The 17,616-nt window shown below is 39.8% G+C and overlaps 1 protein-coding gene across 1 annotated transcript in view; it reads right to left on the bottom strand.

Annotated features, from left to right (window-relative positions):
* tmx3b (thioredoxin related transmembrane protein 3b) overlaps nt 1-16,824 on the bottom strand; it is a 36,432-nt gene extending 19,608 nt beyond the window's left edge. The window contains exons 1-10 of the mRNA XM_086306605.1: nt 16,694-16,824; nt 16,371-16,428; nt 15,669-15,708; nt 12,551-12,674; nt 11,991-12,036; nt 9,112-9,192; nt 8,531-8,630; nt 8,252-8,329; nt 7,901-7,967; nt 2,651-2,749 (exon numbers count right to left, since the gene is read on the bottom strand). Coding sequence (XP_086162731.1) covers nt 2,651-2,749; nt 7,901-7,967; nt 8,252-8,329; nt 8,531-8,630; nt 9,112-9,192; nt 11,991-12,036; nt 12,551-12,674; nt 15,669-15,708; nt 16,371-16,428; nt 16,694-16,727 — 727 coding nt within the window. The 5' untranslated portion in view covers nt 16,728-16,824. The remainder of the gene's footprint in view (nt 1-2,650; nt 2,750-7,900; nt 7,968-8,251; nt 8,330-8,530; nt 8,631-9,111; nt 9,193-11,990; nt 12,037-12,550; nt 12,675-15,668; nt 15,709-16,370; nt 16,429-16,693) is intronic.
* Between the last annotated feature and the right edge of the window lie 792 nt (nt 16,825-17,616).

Below are 17,616 nucleotides of genomic sequence, written 5' to 3'. Positions count from 1 at the left end.
CTCTTTGCTACCTTAGCCCTGGATATTTTTACTGGATTTTTTAAAAACAGCAGCTCTATGTTGTTTGATTCTTAAATATAAAGTTGTTAAGTGGAAGACATGTTTAGAGATTCTAAAATATTAAGGGGTTTTACAATGTAATAAAATGAGGCAGGCAGTCTGAGCAAAGCCATGTATAAAGTGCTGATGCAGTTCAAATGATATAAGCTGGTATTCAATCTGTAATCACTTTGGTTCCACAGTCATAAAGATTAAAAAGGACACACACATAAAAAAAACACATTAAAAGTCCCACATCTTAGGCTCACAATTAACAAAATACAGCCCTTTAAAAAACAGTCATTCTGCAGAAAATTGATCTGTATCTATTCTGATAATAAAGCAAAGACATAAAATGTCCCAGTGCTGGGTTTTTAAAAGTGATCATTGGCTGCATGTCTTGTTTTCCATGAAAGGAAACTGAATATTTTGAGGTTTTCGGTTCATTCTTCTATTTCTCAGTGAAATTTCAGCAATTAATCTACTAACCAAAAAAACAAATGAAACTAGACCCAGAAACTCACGATTCCATACATTTTGAAGCAGGATATTACAGTACTGTGCAAAAGTCTTGAGCCACCTGTCATTTTTGTAAACTTTGCTTCTAAGGAGCAAGACTTTCTCCAAATCAGTTTTAAAGTCCTCTCATGCAATAGTTCTTCAGGTTTTCTGATTATTATTGTTACGTCCCTCTGCAGCCTCTAATCTGCTCAGTGTGTTCAGCTGGTGCTAATTGGCCACACCTAGTCAGGTGTGGATAAAAGCATACCTGAGGCAAGCTTCCCAGGGAGCTCACTAGTCTTTGCCCTGGTGGCACCAGCCATTTTAGCCAACCTGATAGTCCATTTTAAGATAAAACCTCTTTTCACCTACACGCTGGTATTCGTCTCCTTTGTTATGTTGCGGCTTTTGAGCCGGGTCGTAACATAAGTGGGGGCTCGTCCGGGATATTTGGACATTTTAATGGAGACTGAATGTCAGTTTGTTTTGCTTTTAAGTGGGTGAGTGATGGTGTTCACTGTAATTGAGCAAACTCCCTTTTAGTAAGTGTGTTTCAGCTGGGTGGCTGTGCTGCCCTTCCAGCGAAGCACTTGTTTGTTGTTTTGCCTTGTTGTTTTAATTTGTGTTTGGTGGCTATCCTGGATGGGGGTACGCTTCAGAGTTTGGTAGGAGACTATATTTCTGGTCTGCTGCCTGCTCTCGAGCTCGCGTTTAAAGTTGCCTCGAGCCTGGTACACCACTGAAGACTAGGGTAGGTAAAGTTAGGGTTTTGTTGTTGTTGTTTTTTGTTGTTTTTTTTTTTTTAGTGTTTTAGGCTGGGAGTTGCACATAGTAAATCAGTGGCCCCAAACTTGGTAGGGGGTTTGAGACCATTCATGATTATGGTCTGTAGCTGAGGCAGGTAGGCTGTTTTTAAGTTGGCATTGAGTGTACACCATGTGTGTGCATATGTCAGTGTTGATGGATGCTAATGAGATCCTCATGAGGTGAGTGTTTTGTGCTGTGACCTTTAGTGTTGTGGGGAATATGGCTATTTTGTTGGCTCACTTTCGAGTGTTGTTGGCCAGGTGATGGCAATAACACTGTGGGGTGCTGAGCCACCCTTGATGTGATCATTGTGTGGCCATAGCTCTCCATTTTGTGGTTGGTCACTAGTGTGCTTGATTTACTGAACTTTGTGGATTAAGTAACTTGTTGTGGTATAGGGCCACTGTATGTGACTGTTTGTGTGGTGGAGACAACAGATCACTTAGTTGTGATTATTTGTTGCTACTTTTGGTTTTGTGTTGTAGCAGCTCAGGTAATCATTTTGGGTTTGTGACTGTGCTCCTTCGTGTTGGTCACATGTTACTTTTTGTGTGTTCAGTGTGGCAACTTCAAATCCTCATGCCCATCCATGCTTAGAGATGCCAACTATAATGTGAACACTGTGCTTCTGTTAGCTGTAACTTTTATTTCAGGTTTGTGGGTCAAGGACCTGAAGGCTTCAGAGGGGCTTTTAATAAATTTAGGGGTCTTAAAGGAACCCTTTTAAGGGAGGAGGTATTACGTCCCTCTGCAGCCTCTAATCTGCTCAGCTCAGCTGGTGCTAATTGGCCACACCTAATCAGGTGTGGATAAAAGCATACCTGAGGCAAGCTTCCCAGGGAGCTCACTAGTCTTTGCCTTGGTGGCACCAGCCATTTTAGCCAACCTGATAGTCCATTTTAAGATAAAACCTCTTTTCACCTACACGCTGGTATTAGTCTCCTTTTTTATGTTGCAGCTTTTGAGCCAGGTCGTAACAATTATTCAGAGGAATGATTGTTTGTTAAGCTCAAAGCCCTAACATATAAATAATTCAGGCATAAAAAGGCCACCTAACTCAAGGGTCTACATATGACAGTTAACTTGGCAGGGAATCTTAACTGTATTTTCATTATCTTCACAGGTTTCAATAGATCACTGCATCTATTTCTCATTTTCTTAGCAAAATCTAAAGAAATTAGGGGTGGCTCAAGCCTTTTGGACAGTATTCTATTATAAACCCTAACTAAAGTAAAAACAATGTGCAAAGGAAAATGAAATTCAGGAATAAATACGTTATATATTGAAAAAGAGCATACGCCACCTGTTTCCCCCAGCTCATACAACGTAAAGCCATCAATCTGAAGGTATCCTTGGAAGCGCTCCTTGTTCACCCACAATGATAAGCTACTGTCCTCGTACTCTGCAACACAGACAGGTAAAATCTTTCAGAAACAGAAGCACAGAGCTAATCAACATTCAGCCCAAAGACTGCCTATAATAAAAAGGGAAAGCAGAAGAGTGTATTGATGGCTGGAATGTAAGAAGATCAGCGTTTGCCACCTGTATGCATTCTTGGGGAACAAAGAGCAAGACAGAAGCTGAGCAGTCACAGCCATAGGTCAGATAAACAATGACCAGAAACTGTTTTGACAGCCAGCTGCCTCTGGCTTAACAGTCAGGCAGGGTATTCAAGATCTGAAGCAGCACAATGATCTATGACTCAGAGCGAACAGATTGGCAATCGATGGAGATGTAAACAATCAAACGCAACAGATGGCCAAGTCATAAATCAAATAACAGTTTGTTTAGCCTTGACTGTTCACAGTCACATTTCCAGATTAATTACTATTTATCAAATAGATGGCTGTCAAGAACATTAAGAGGAAAAATACTGTAATTTTCATTCACAATTGATGCCTTTTCCCCCAAAATGCTGGCTAACCTGACCTAATTTTAACAGCTAAGGAAAGAAAAACATCACATTTGGTTTGTAAATGATTCTGCAACCATACATTTATTTTTAAAAAATCTGGAGCAAATGTATAATTCAACAGATGCAACAAGAGAAGAAAAAAAAATCCTATCAAATGCACCATATAAATAAAAAAAAATAAACAAAGACAGAAAAATTAAAAATTACTTCCTGAATGCGAGCCACATGTTGTTGCTCCTCTAACATCTGGAGGCAACACGCAAACAGGAAGCAGAGAATGTCCCTGGAGGGTATAAATAGGGTGTAACGAAGCTGCTTAAACAACACCGTTTTCTCCAGCTGAGAGGCTACAGGACGCTCATAATTGATGTCAAATGTAGCCGGGACCTTATTATGACACATTAATAAGTTACCGTGACCTTTCGCTACCATCATAGTAATTACAAGAACACTGATGACTTTTAACATGATTCTCATCCTGCAGGGCTCCAAGTGAGCTGGAAGCATAATACTAAACATGACAAGGTAAAACCTGGAACACACTTTTAAACCCCCCCCCCCCCCCCCCCCAAGGTCGTAGCTTACAGTAGTATTAGAAACTATTCCTCAGTGATTATACTGTGCAAAGGGAGCGGAGCCTTGCTGTTAAGACTGCTGAGTCAGTGGATAGGGCAGACATTCCAGAGAGTTCTTTCCACAGATGTTCTGGCTTTACAGACAGCATGCAGCTTCCCAACTTTACCCCAGAAGCAAAAGAAAGCTCGGAGGCCCCATACTGGGGTTGTACAGCCTGATCCACCTCTACACCGACTGAACCTGCTTCACCTTGAAACAAATTAGAACTGCTTTCTTCCCGGGCGCCACCCTCACAATCTCCATACTGCCCTACAGGAGCCCTTCAGCCCAGAGTTCACACAGTGGGAGGTGAGAGAGAAAGATGAGGGGGAATATAAACAGACAGTGGGTGGAGTGAGGATGATCCAGTGTCAGAGTTTGGAGCAGAGGGAGGAGGCAGCTCTGACACATTTCAAGGATGAAGGTTAATGGCACAGAAGACCTCCAAGACAATGCAAAAAGTGTAGAAACAGAACCACAGGGGGAAACGCATAGAGAGGGGAGGAAGCTGCTTCATAAAGATAACTCAGACAGCGTACGATCCAGGAGAATGACGTGTTGAAATGTGACACAAAGCTCGGTGTAATGATGGGTAATTTGCTATTATAAAAAAGAACACATAAGGTTTAACAAAGAAGATGCTTTGGCTCAACTGCTAAAAGGAAATAGGAATACAACAACAAATAAAAAGAGTGTGATATAAAAATATTTTATGTATTGCTCAGTTATAGGATCGGGTAAAGATAAAGAAAAAAAATGATGCTGTCAGTAGCTAGCAGCTCATATTCATGTAAGGTAATGCTTGAGCAATCAAATCAAACAAAGCTATATCGGTTATAGTTAGTTATATTATTTATAGTGAAGAAGAAGCCACTGTTGGTGACAAATGCCACATGAATAAAAAAATATAGAAAAGTGGACAAGAGCCATGTAGTAAGTAGACTTAAGTAAATCTACTTAAAGTAAATTCACTGAAGTACTTCACTGTATTCCTACTTTAATTACTCCACTGTAATTTCCATGCAACTGCAGAATGTGGAACCCCGACTTACGAATACCCCATTTAACGAAAAATTCAAGTTATGTAGGCACTTAACGGCAATATTTCTGCCCGTGTTACGGCAACATGCCCGCATAACGAAATCCGCTGGCTCTGATTGGCTGAGCCCAGAATGCCTACAATGCCTTCCGGATCATGTGACAACCCCCTTGGCTTTCGTACTTGCGCTTCGCTATTCCACTTAAACGGTGTATTGTTGTTGCAGTTAGCAATTAGCCAATAGCCTATCGGTCACTCAAAAGGCGCGATGGGTGCTTCGACTTAAGAAAATTTTCGACTTACGAAAGACCCTTGGGAACGAATTAATTTCGTAAGTCGGGGTTCCACTCTACATTATGTACTTATAGCTCAGCAATAAATTAGTAATTAAACATTACACCAGCAGCTGGAACAATAATTTGATCATTTTGACCTAATAATTTGACAATAATTAAACATTTGACTTATGTTAATCATGTCTAAATACTTTTGTCCACTTTCCAAAAACAATTATCCAAAATAAGATCGTGAAATCCACGGTCACAATTTACATGCAGCATCTCTGCCTTTTTTGCACTTCATACCCCATCTCCCACCCACCACTCCTCTGTCCAAACAAAGTAAAAACAACAACCAGTTTCCATCAATGTCATTCACGCTGACCTTGCCAACACTGCAGATTGCAATAACCAGTGAAATGAAGGCTGACCGTGTGCGCTGTACCAAAATGTCATCATTGTGTTATCACCTGTTTAAGTGTGATCTTTTCTGTCATCACATTCACAAACTGTTAATCATCCTGTCATTTACATGCTCCCAATAAACATATGCAAACACATTCGGCCTCACAGCTGGCAGCATTATGAATGTTTCCATACAAGGAGTGGAAAGGCCAAACCATTAACCACTGAGTCAGATTAACAGGTAACAGGAAGCCTTATGTGGAGCTCTGAGCATTAGGAGGACTCAAAGACCCAAAAACGTGTCTAAAGACTGTTGGCAAGTGAAACAGTTACAAATGCCATACTGTGCATGCTGACATATATGCTAATTATATTTTTCTGCTTTCTTACATGTTGCCCAGTAGCTTTCAATGCAGCTACACAATGATCAAAACCACTTGGCCTTTGAAGCACAATAGCAGAGCAGACCTGTATAACTGTATGAAACAGAGGATTTGGATAATTAAATATGTATGAGCTTCTGTGTTCTACTATATCTTAACAGTGCTCTTCAAAGGGGATGCCGCTATTTGTGATGCGCACTAAAGCAATCAAAGCTAAACAATAACATGTCAAATATCATTTTACACAAAGCGAGAGCTTGTGTTTGGACAGTGTGGTTGTGCTCAGTGGGACCCGTTCTTTAAAAACAAGAGTGCACAGCAAGAACAGCAAGTGTGCAGTGAATTTCTAATGAGTACTTTGAATCTGTGTATTCGGAAAATACATATGAAAGCAAATAGTTGGCGGGGGGGCATGATCAAAGTCGTTAGAATATCTTGGCAGCTGTCGGCCTCTAAAGCTAGAAGATAAACAACAATGCAGCAAAAAAAGAACGTGTCAGTTTCACAGTATAATACTCACACGCTTGACTAAACGTCACAGCCTGCCATAAAACAGTGTCACTAGGTGCCTATGCAAATGGGCTCATAAGTTTAGCCATATAAAATTTTCTGACTGAACACCATGTAAAGTGAGGGCAACAGCAAACCATATGAGGTGTGGTTGACTCATTTATTCCTTCATCCAACATTTAGCCAGAAGACCTTCAGGGAGACTAGAAGCATACTACAGCAGATGGACAGAAAGCCGAGGCTGAAGGCTATAAGTCTTTAAAAAAGCGAGGCAAACCACTTTCTTAAATTTCTCTTTTGCTATCACTTGAGGTAAGTGTCTAATGCTTAATGACTCAGTTTCTGTGTTACTATACTAAATAATCAAAGTTTTTTTCTTCTGCAGTTTCCGAACGACTGAAAAGGACAAAGAAAGGAAGGACACAACCATGTCATTTTGCCATGCTGCTCCTCTCCTCAGTCCTTGACAAGTTTAACACACCGTCACCATGGCAATGCTACAGATTCATCACATCCTCCGTATCAGAGTCCTAGAGGACTCTGCAGAGTGTGGAGTTTTTGTGGTTAACATCTACTGTGGCGAGCCTCTTCTGCTGAGATTCTGGTGCGTGAAGCCCGCCTTCCGAAATGGTCAGGTGGAGCAGATGGATGCAAACGCACAGACCGCAACGCAGATGGATTTTGTTCTCCGGGTCACACACCGTGCGCCTGACCTCCCTAACAGCCACTACTGGGGTCCGTTTGTGTTGTCGCTGTGCCTCGACGCTCTTCGCTTCCGGTTCCGCCTGCCAACTCAGGCCCAAAGCGGCAGAGAAATACAAGAGATCATGGAGGAATGCGGTGAACTCATGTTACTGCGCTGAAAGCTTTCAATTATGACCTGAAAAAGCAGATCCTCTAAAGCTTTTACGCATCGCAAATGTGATTTTCTTTTTTGTCTGCTTTGACTCGATGGCTGATGCAGCGATTCACCTCTTGGCTTTGACTGTATACACACTACCAGCTCTGCGCTCTTCTTTGGTCGAATCTGCGGTCTCGCACGCCCACTCAAGCCAGTTCATCCACCCTGGCCTGCTATGTATGTCCGCCCAGAGACAAACTGCCACAACATCACTGGCCTAACCACACACACAATAGTGGGCAGAGCCTGGGGTGCTTTATGATGGGCCAGGCACACCATAACTCAGTGTGGTGAGGATGAAAGAGCAGCGGCAGGAACGGGAAAACTACATGAAGACAGCTCTGGTTACAAAGTTTATGTGAGAGGCGAGAAGGAGGAGGGAATAGCAGGCGGGAGCAGGAGACAGCATGGCACCCTACTGCCCTCTAGTTAAGCTATTAAACTAAACCAATTGAAAAAAACAAGACAACAGTAGTGGACAAAGCCTAAAGCAAATAAAATACTTACCATCATAGGTAAAGTAGCCTCCATCTTTAAAGACTACGACAGCAGGAAGCTCTGGCAAAGATACTGACTGTTGAAAACACAAAAACACCACTTTAGACAAAGATCCATAAATCATATAAAATATGTGAAAAACTCTTTGTACTGGGAAAAAAAAACATCAGAGCTTGTAACGTGTGCAATCCCAGGGCAAGAGACATGCTCAAAGAATCTAAATACATTATCTCAAACTAGGAAAATATAACTGCATGTGTCATTCCCAAGTGCATTAATGACATGTTTGTGAGTGTATCTTTGTGAAATTAATTTCATACTTTCTAAAGACGAAAGATGATCGCCTATTCAAAGCATTACCTCTGGCAAGGCTTCCTCTGAAGCAGAGAAGAAGTAAGTATAGACGATGAGCTCAGAGGCAGCGTCGTTGTACTTCTCCTGCAATAGCAAAAAAAGAAGGAAAAAAAAAAAGGCTTTCGGTATTCAAAGATTGTAAATTATCACTTGAAGGTATTGCATAGAATTAATTCTTTCTTATATTATGTCAATGCTGCAGCATAGCATTGCCCCTATGATGCAGACTTTTGTGTGGTTGCTAAAGAATAAAAGAATGAAAGTGTATTGATGTATGTTGCTTACTTTGAGAGGAGAATCCCCACCAACATACACAAAAAGCACATCGTGCCGTTTCATCATGTGCTCAAACATCTGCTTGCTGGGAAGGGCTCGGACGGCTGGTCTGATGGAATAAAGAACAAACAAACAAACAAACAAACAAACAAACAAACAAACAAACAAAACATAGACAGGAGTTCATTTTGATAAGTATTTAAACCTCACAGAGTACAACAGTGATGTGTAACGTCCTAATCTTGGTTTCTGTGCTGCTAGCACCACCCAGTGGCAGTTCAAAAAACCACTGCAGTCCTCAACCCGTCTCCGAGCCAAGCTTTTGATCAGCCCCTCTGTCACGGATCTAGTTTGATTTCCCTCAAGGAGGGGAGAAATCTGTCAGGCTCACTTGATACAGTGGTTTAAAGTGGAGCATCAGAGGCAGAAATCCATTGAGCTATGAAACAAATATGGCCTGGGTTGATAAGCTGCCTTAGATGGTTTTCATTTAGCTTGGCATGTCTTCCTGTGAAATAAGGGAAGTTCTACTCGGCTCTCAGTTTCTCCTCATGTTGATTTCCAAGTGTTGTTTGAACCCTGTAACTTACCCTGCCACCCTGTTGGCAAACTCTACAATATCATCTTTTGTCCTCGGTCCCTTGTAATTGTAGGCAAGATCACCCTTTAACCTGAAAATAATAAGAAAAAATAGTGAAAGACTGAATATTTCATTGAAAACCCATTCAACACCTTTCACTGTTTTGTGCCAACAGAATGACACCGCTTGCATATTTATGTGAAACTGAATAAAACGGGAATTAACTGCTTGGCAGTCATGCATTCAGGATTTGTATGAAAAAAGAATATTATGCAAGAGGTGTACGTCGAACTAAATTTTCTGATTGGACCGCTCTTTTGACATTTTAGAGTAGATTATTTTTGCTGTTTAAGCAACACAAATATTTTTTTCCTTCTACTGGTTCTTCCTCATTTTATATAGCAGGTGCCAATTTTTTGTATGCTTTTCTAATGTAGTGTTGGACCCACCTTTGCCCACTTAAAAAAATCCTAAATTAATTGGTGGCATAGATTCAGTATAATATTGGAAACATTCCTTACAGATTGTTTACCATGTTCATATAAAACCAGTACACGATGCTACAGAATTGCTGGCTGTACGGCTCTCCCTTTCAACCTCATCCCAAAGGGGGTTTTGGTCGAGAGCCGAGGCGAATGGAACATACAAAACCCGCTGGCATGTCGATGGAACCGGCTTCAGATCATGTGTGCTTTGTGAAATGGCGCCTTACCCTGCTGGCAGTGGCTATCAAGAGATGCACACGGTCAGCAACAATACTCGGCAATGGCATTCGAATGATGTTCAGTTGGTATTAAGGGCCTTAATATGCGCCAGGGAAAAGCATTCCCCACGCAATTTTACCACTAACCCAGCCTGAAGCGTTGACACAAGGCAGCTGGATGCCAAATCGTGACCCTACCATCTGCGCATTACAGCAGAAATCTAAAGTCATCGTACCAAGACATGCTTTTCCACACTTCAGTTTTGGTGAGTCACAGGGAGTGAAGCCTGGTTTGGTCTGGCCAATCAAGTTTCAGCGTGTTACGCATACTGAGATACTGATCTGCAAAGCAATCATGCTCAAAATAGTTGCAGTCACTTTTCTTTTTTGGGGGGGGGGGCCTTAACCAATCAAGCAGTTCTCCTCTGACCTCTGTCATTGACAAGAACAGCCCATCACTGGATGTTTTTGTTTTTTATATCTAATTTTGTAAACTATGGAGACAGCTATTGTAAGTTAACAGGAGTTAGCAATTTTTGAGAAACCATCGCAATAAGCAGTTTTATAAATCCACCTGTTCCCTTTCATGTTATAGGTGTCTCATATGTTATACATTGAATATAAGATATGTGGTATATGATGTGAAAAGAAAACAAATTGAAAACCTAGAATTTAATGCCAGATTAAGCCTTTCTTTTACAGACGTTTCCATCATAATTTTGAAACTCTGCCCATGTTTTATATTAACATCATACCTTTACATATGAAATGAATGCCTTTAACAATAAAAAGCAAATTATCTCACTTAAAAGTCTGTGACCAACATCTGAACTTAAAAACAACAACCTGTCATACAAACAGCATGTTCTGGTGAAACAGCACCTACCAGGAAAACCCTGTTCACCGCAAAGGTCAACTTAATCTAAATCATTACACCTCCAATAGGGGAAAAAAAAAAGACAAATGACTTTACCTAATTGAGTTCCAGCCGAGAAAACTGCTCGAGTCGAGCTCTTACAACAAGCAAAATGCATTAAGGATTGCTAAGGTTGCATCAGCCCACGGCGCTTAATGAACTCAGGGGGAAACAGAACTCTAAATCAAGTCTCCTTCTGTCACCAAGGGAGGTATCTCGTGTTCTTCGATGGATGTTTCATCACTTGCTTGGTTTAATGTTATGAACCCTGCAGTGATCTTGTGGCACTTTCCCAAATGAGCTTGATGAAACTAAATGGGGAGCCCATTATGTTAGTGTGCTGATAAATGATTCAGCTTCATATAAATGGAGGGAACTCTGCTAAGTTGCAAGATCATTTATCTCATGTCAACATGAGCCCTGCCGTTAAGCAGCTGGTGTCTACCTAAATTCATTCATTTTATAATAAAAAAAATGGCACTTGAATTTTAAGAAATGATTTGAAATAAATTAAATGGAAAGTATGCGCTAAAACATTTGGACAACTGCATTTGTAGTTTCACAGGTACACTCAGATATACTGTAAGAAAGGCATACGAGTGAAATCAAGAAGCTATTGCTAATTCCAATGATTAAAGGGAGTTTTGCACAATCATCCCACAAGAAATGTGTAATTAACAGCACTCTGAAGTGCCAAACTAATATAATTTTTTTTCAAAATGTGTGAACTGACTTTGTTACTTGGTTATGCCTTAAGGAGAAAGCAACAACACCTTATTCCCTCTTGAATAATTTATCTAAGGGCATCTCCAAAGGCAAGGCAACAAGGGAAAAAGCATCTTTATAATGACACAAAATACACGCAGGTACACTTAGATACAGGAGGTTACAGTGGGGGTGGGGTGGCTGAAGCAATAGCTAGAGTATAAAATATAAATAATGCAACAGCCACATAACAAATTACAGTCCAAAATTACTACATGTTGGTGAAAAAAAACGCTCCTCTGATTAAATAGTGAAAGGAAAATTACTGAAGCTTCACAAAGACAGTGTTACCTGCAAAACAACTTTAATGGAATAATTAAATATTGTGTTCAAATTTAATTAACCTTTTAATAGCATATTACTTTTTCTAAGCACTCAAGTATAATAACTTGTTTTTAAAAAACTGCTTGGTATTACTTCCCATAAAGTCTATAATGAGTGTGGGATATATTCAAATCATTTAACTTCATCTTGCATCTATACCAAACTAAAGAGTGGTACTTACAGTTTTATTGTGGGGTAACCACGAACACCAAACTCTGATGCCATTCCTGCAACACAGAAAACAATACAAATCATACTTGCTTTTTTTGAAAGGCTTAATCTCCACATCTTGAAAGACGTCTCTCTCTTTGAAAGATTTTAATACCCTCTTGTAATCGTCTTAAAGGATTCAAATGCTCTCCTAATTTAATCTCAATGCAAAAATTAAGTATATCTCTCTGAAGCATTACAGATTCAAAAAGAAAGATGCTTTCCTGTGGCTGGAGAATACGTGTCCATAGATTAATCTTGCAGTTAGCAGCTGCTTAATAAGACACAGAACTGTTGCATTTGTAGAGGTATAATTTTTACTCTAACACAATATTGCTGTACCAACATCCCTACACGTCACACAAATGTCACAGTAACTGGCATTAATACTCTAATGTTTATATTGAAAGCATCATGATGTTGAACAACATGGTCCATTACAGAGAAATGTTGTCTCTAGCACATAAAGTAATCACCTGGGGGCACGCAAGCTCCAGGGGAAGACATTAAACTGCTACATGATTTACTCACCAGAGTAAGCCGTAGCATCCATCTTTCCCACACGAACCGGCGACCCTGAGCTCTTCAGCTCAGCTCCTACCTCATGCCATATTGGCTCTAGTTTTTTACAATAGCCGCACCACGGAGCATAGAACTGAAAGAGACCACAAGAATTTAAAAAAAGCATTCTTTAGATCATGTACAACCTACTGTGAAGTCTTTCATATAATCATAAACTATATTAATAGCGACCTTAATATTGCGCTGTCAAGATTCACCCCATTGTTGAAAGGACAAACACAGCTGAGTTAAAGCATTATTGGTAATTAACAGCAGATAAAAAAGGAAGAACAATTGCAGTTGTTTAATTTTAAGCTAAGCTTGAAATAGTGGTTCAAGAACTGTACTCATGTCATCCCGTTTTCAAAGAACAGAGAAAAGAGAAGGTGCTTTCAGCTGGTCCTTTATTTCCCAACGGTTCACCACAGAGGATGGATCCGCATATTTGATTTGACACAGATTTTATGTCGGCAGTCCTTCCTGATCCATCCCTCCCATTTATCAGGGTTTGGGACGCTAGTATATTTTCATATTTTCTACATTGCAGAAGTCTGAACTTCATGATGTCACATTAACAGTACAGATGCAGTGTCTTTAGTACCGGGGCAAAACAAAGGCAGAGTTGTGGTAAAAATAAGGCACACCCTGCTTTTACTAATCAAATGCACTGGTCATTAGCAAATGTGAGCACTGCCATAGAAACAGACGTTTTTCCTGTCTGGAGCACTGACACTTGTTTGCCAGGAAGGAACGACATCTGCAATGCAGTGTCTAACTGTTCTTAGAGAAGGAAAAGCTGCTGTCCATCTGTGTTGGAGAGGCTATATGACCATTTCCAAATAATTAAAAGTGCATCATTCTACAGTGAGAACATGGAAAATTCAAGACAATTGTTAATCTTGCCAGAAGTGGACATCGCGGCAAGTTCACCCCCAGAGCATCTCAGACTCTACAGGCCTCAGTTAGCATCTTAGATCTTAACATTAGTTAACAGGCTGAAGTATGGCTAGTCGTTCTACAAGCTAGTAAATCAGTAGACACTGGGGTGTACTTAATTTTTCCACAAACTGCTTCTGCATTTTCATGATTTACTGATAATGACACTGTGTGATATGTCACGTGCTGCTGTCCATCTAAGGTTATATTTACCAAATTTTAAGACTTGGTAAGGAGAGCATTACTTCTATTATGTCCCAATATAAAAAATGTAGAATTGGCAAAAGGTCTAACTTTCTTTTTGCCATGACGACACATTAGCTACCTCTAAGGGAGACTATAATTAAATGTTAAACTCTCTCTTTTTTTAATATCTGTCTGTTTGCTGGTAAGATTTATAATACATCAAGGGTTAATGAAATATCCACAGATAATCCTTATGTACCCATATGTCTTCAAAATAAAAGCTGTTCTAACATTTTCAGCACATTTATAGAAATATGTCAAAGTAAAATATATGCAAAGGTACAGGACTTTTAATTTAACTGATTGAGGAAAGGTTGAGTTTATGTGAACAATGTAATGAAGTCTTAAGAGCTTGAAAAGAAGGCCACTGGACTTCTTTTGTCAAGCTCCTGAAGCTACCATGACCTGGACAACTGAGAACCTACACAGACATAACGTAATGAAGTAAGTTTCACAGGACAAGAGAAAATAAAATACTAACATGGCACACTATGCTTACCAAACAAAAAGAATAAAAGGCCATTTAGGATAACTAAAAGACAGGTACTGTAAGATGAAACAAAGTTCATGTGAATGAAGGAGAAAACTGTGACATCTATGTTGTCAGTGTTAGGTCATGTTAGCTTTTGACCATTTAATTTGCCTTTTTGCATCTTTTGCATGAAATACACTTCAGCAATGACTGACTTTAAGTCAGACTGTGTTCCATTTCCTCCCTTGGAGGAAAAAGTGCCAGACCATCATTCCAGAGCACGCCGGCAGCACTAAACGTAGGGTTTAACAGACAGGCATGCACAAAATGACGACATGCTCATTAGAACAAAACAACCCGCTAAAGGTTGCACGTCACGTCTTATTCCACCACCACAAAAAGATCTTCACACAGAGGTGAGATAGTAGCATGAGAAAGTATGATTCCCCATGCTCTTAATCATCACTTTAACCAGAGGGCCATTTAAGGTACCATTGCATTTTACAAGTTAGGCAGTTATGAAGCCGGTATGACACACCGTGTTTGTCTTTATCAGTGGACGTTAAGTATGTCTGAATTTATGAATAACAAAAAGTAGTGTATTAAAGGTTTGTTTTATCTGGTCTCGTTTAGTGTTTGGTTTTTGTCTGTTTTTTAATCATCATTTTTATTGAAATGTTATTACAAGTCTATTATATTATATGTGTGACTATTACATGTCTTATGTAACTGGTTACGATTCTTTGTATACTTAAAACACTGGTTTGTATCTGCTCTCTTGTGCAAGTTATTTTTATGGCTTTTTCGGTTACACCATATTTTTCCTGTACTAATTTTACACATTGGTGCTTTATTGTTGATTTAATGGCTAACCTAACATGTGACCATGGGTAACAGTTACAGTGGTCTTTCTCCACTGAAAGCCAAAAGGATTACAAAACAGTTATTATGGCAATAAAAGACAAAGATTCAGTGTTAAGCAGAACTTGTTGACTAATTTTACGTGAAAGCCTTTTGCTCCAGTGATTGTCTGGTTTGTTTGAATTTCTTTTTAGGAGCTTAGTTTCCACAAATTACACAACATATAACAATTTCATCAGTATAAGAAAACAACACAAAAATAAAACTAATGTCACAATTCACCATGGAGCCCATAACGCGCAGCAAAAGCAACTTTTGCTACTTTGGGTGTCGACACAAACCCTGCTTTAAAGCTCTCAGAGCCCCCCGGCTTTGCCGTGCATGCATGACTTCCCATTCACTAATCACAGGGGACTGTTTGCACGACCCCCTCCCTTATGACATCCCACCCAGACTCCCATTGTTTCCGCAAGGGATGATTCAGACAGTGGCGTGCTGGATATGAAGTAAACCATAGCTCAATGGACCCAGATTAGAGTGTGTGTTTGTGTGGGTCCATAATGTCAAACTCACATCAACCAGCCAGACGTCATTCACTCTGGTGTCTTTAAATCTATGGAATAGAGAAAAAACATAGTTGTAACCATTCAGCTGAGACTAGACAGAAATGACAAGTTCTGACAATCAAATAAATCACATTAAAATTAATGAATAATAAAATCAAATGAAATACCACAAAAGACTGTGAGTATACCATATGGGTAAATCTCCCCACAGCAATCCAAACTCATATTTAACGTAAGAATCATATTCTCACATTTAAACTGCTGACATCTGGGGGCCTGAAAAAAATCAATTAAAGCCTGTGGCGTGCAGACTACTCTCTGCCCATTGATGAGCTAATGTTTAAATTGTCATTGGCAAAATCATGAAAAATGTTCCAATACAAAGACAGGCTTATTACACACAAGAGAGATAATCTACAGAGACTTTTCACCACAGGCATCCAATTAAAAAAAATAAAGCACTGTGCAACTAGAAAGAGAGGAAATCAGCATCACCACCATGTATTTTTTTTCTGCTAATGCAACCACTGCAATGTGGGCACTTTTTACCATACAGGGTTTAGAGCATTGCTAAAGTACAGGAAGTAGGAGCAGTGAGCCACTTTGCATCCACACGGAGCATGATTTCTAAACTCGGAAGTTGCCGTAGCAGGAAGCTGAATTGGTGAATCAGTGAAGGGGGAAAAGCACATAGTAGTGCATCACTTACGTGTCATCTAGGTCTTCAACAAATGCAAGCACCGCTGAACTCAGGAAAGCCGCTATAACTGTGACGGTAAAAGAAAACACTGAAATCAGACAAGGTGTTTATCTCAATGTGAAGCTTTACAGCTTTAAGGTTTCTTTTCCTCCCCAGCATTAAACCTCATGACTGAAGCATCACCAGCTAAAGCTGTCGCCCCTCCGGCTAACTGTGCTTCAGTTTGAGCCGCATTTTCACCAACGGCAGCTGCTAGGGGCCTTTAAACTGATGCTGGGATAGCGTGTGTGGGCCACTGTTATTCATACAGGAAATACAAAAGCTGAACATACCTCCACAAGCCAGGGAAGCTTTTACTTCTGCCATTGCTTCGAGTGGAAACAGCAAGCAGGAAACAACCGCTAAATCGACCTCCCTCCGCGCATGCGCCGGGTTGCGCAGCCTCCTGAAGGGGTTACCAAACAAAACGGTTCCTCCTTTAGCTTTTTTTTGTAGTTTAATTTTGTTTTAATAGTATTTAAATCACTTTTGATCTGTACCACTTACTACATTTTTTACAGAAGATTTTCATCGACGTTTACGCCATGTTTACGGTCTATTTTTTCCACTTTATGAACGTACACAAATGCAAAAATATAAGTATTTATACTGATGAAACTGCAAGTCAAGGTTTGTGATGCAGGTCGTCCTAATAAACAGGTGGTTAATAACAAATAATTAATGAATATTTATTGTGTTATGTTCAATTTAGTTTTTTATTTTTACATTCCGTTGATAGAACATTTTTTCCACAGTTAAATAGAATAACAAAGATTATCTAATGAAAACAACACAAGGTATTGATGTTGATCTGTTTGTTACGGGGGGCCTGGTTGCTGTAATTATTTACTTCATCTTGTTGCTGTTTCTTATTTTACAGTTTTCCCCCTTTTTTTTTTAAATCAGCAACCTTTTAACTGTACTGAATTTTGAAGAAGCGACACTGATGATGACTACCTGTACCCACCATCAGGTGTCGCTCTAAGATAACGGGCAGCGGGCCAAGCACCTCAATGCCTGTGTACTTCCATAGAATAAAGTGATCATATACAATAAATATCATCAATATTACCATACATCTGTCTTCACTTTCTTTTTAGTAGCATCTTAAATACATAAACATTAAAATACTACCAGAATAAGAGAATTTGCCAGTGATTGCCGTCCAAATTTGTGCACTGCTTCCAATAAGGCTCCAGCAACTTGGAATATTTGC

Source organism: Aulonocara sp. 'chitande type north' Nkhata Bay, linkage group LG9, assembly GCF_057382095.1.
Source record: "Aulonocara sp. 'chitande type north' Nkhata Bay isolate Kocher_YH1m ecotype deep benthic linkage group LG9, A_spYH_male_GT1.1, whole genome shotgun sequence".
In the NCBI taxonomy this organism is placed as follows: Eukaryota; Metazoa; Chordata; class Actinopteri; order Cichliformes; family Cichlidae; genus Aulonocara; species Aulonocara sp. 'chitande type north' Nkhata Bay.
The sequence above is the reverse complement of the archived record's forward strand: the minus strand, read 5'-3'. Positions and strand labels throughout refer to the sequence as shown.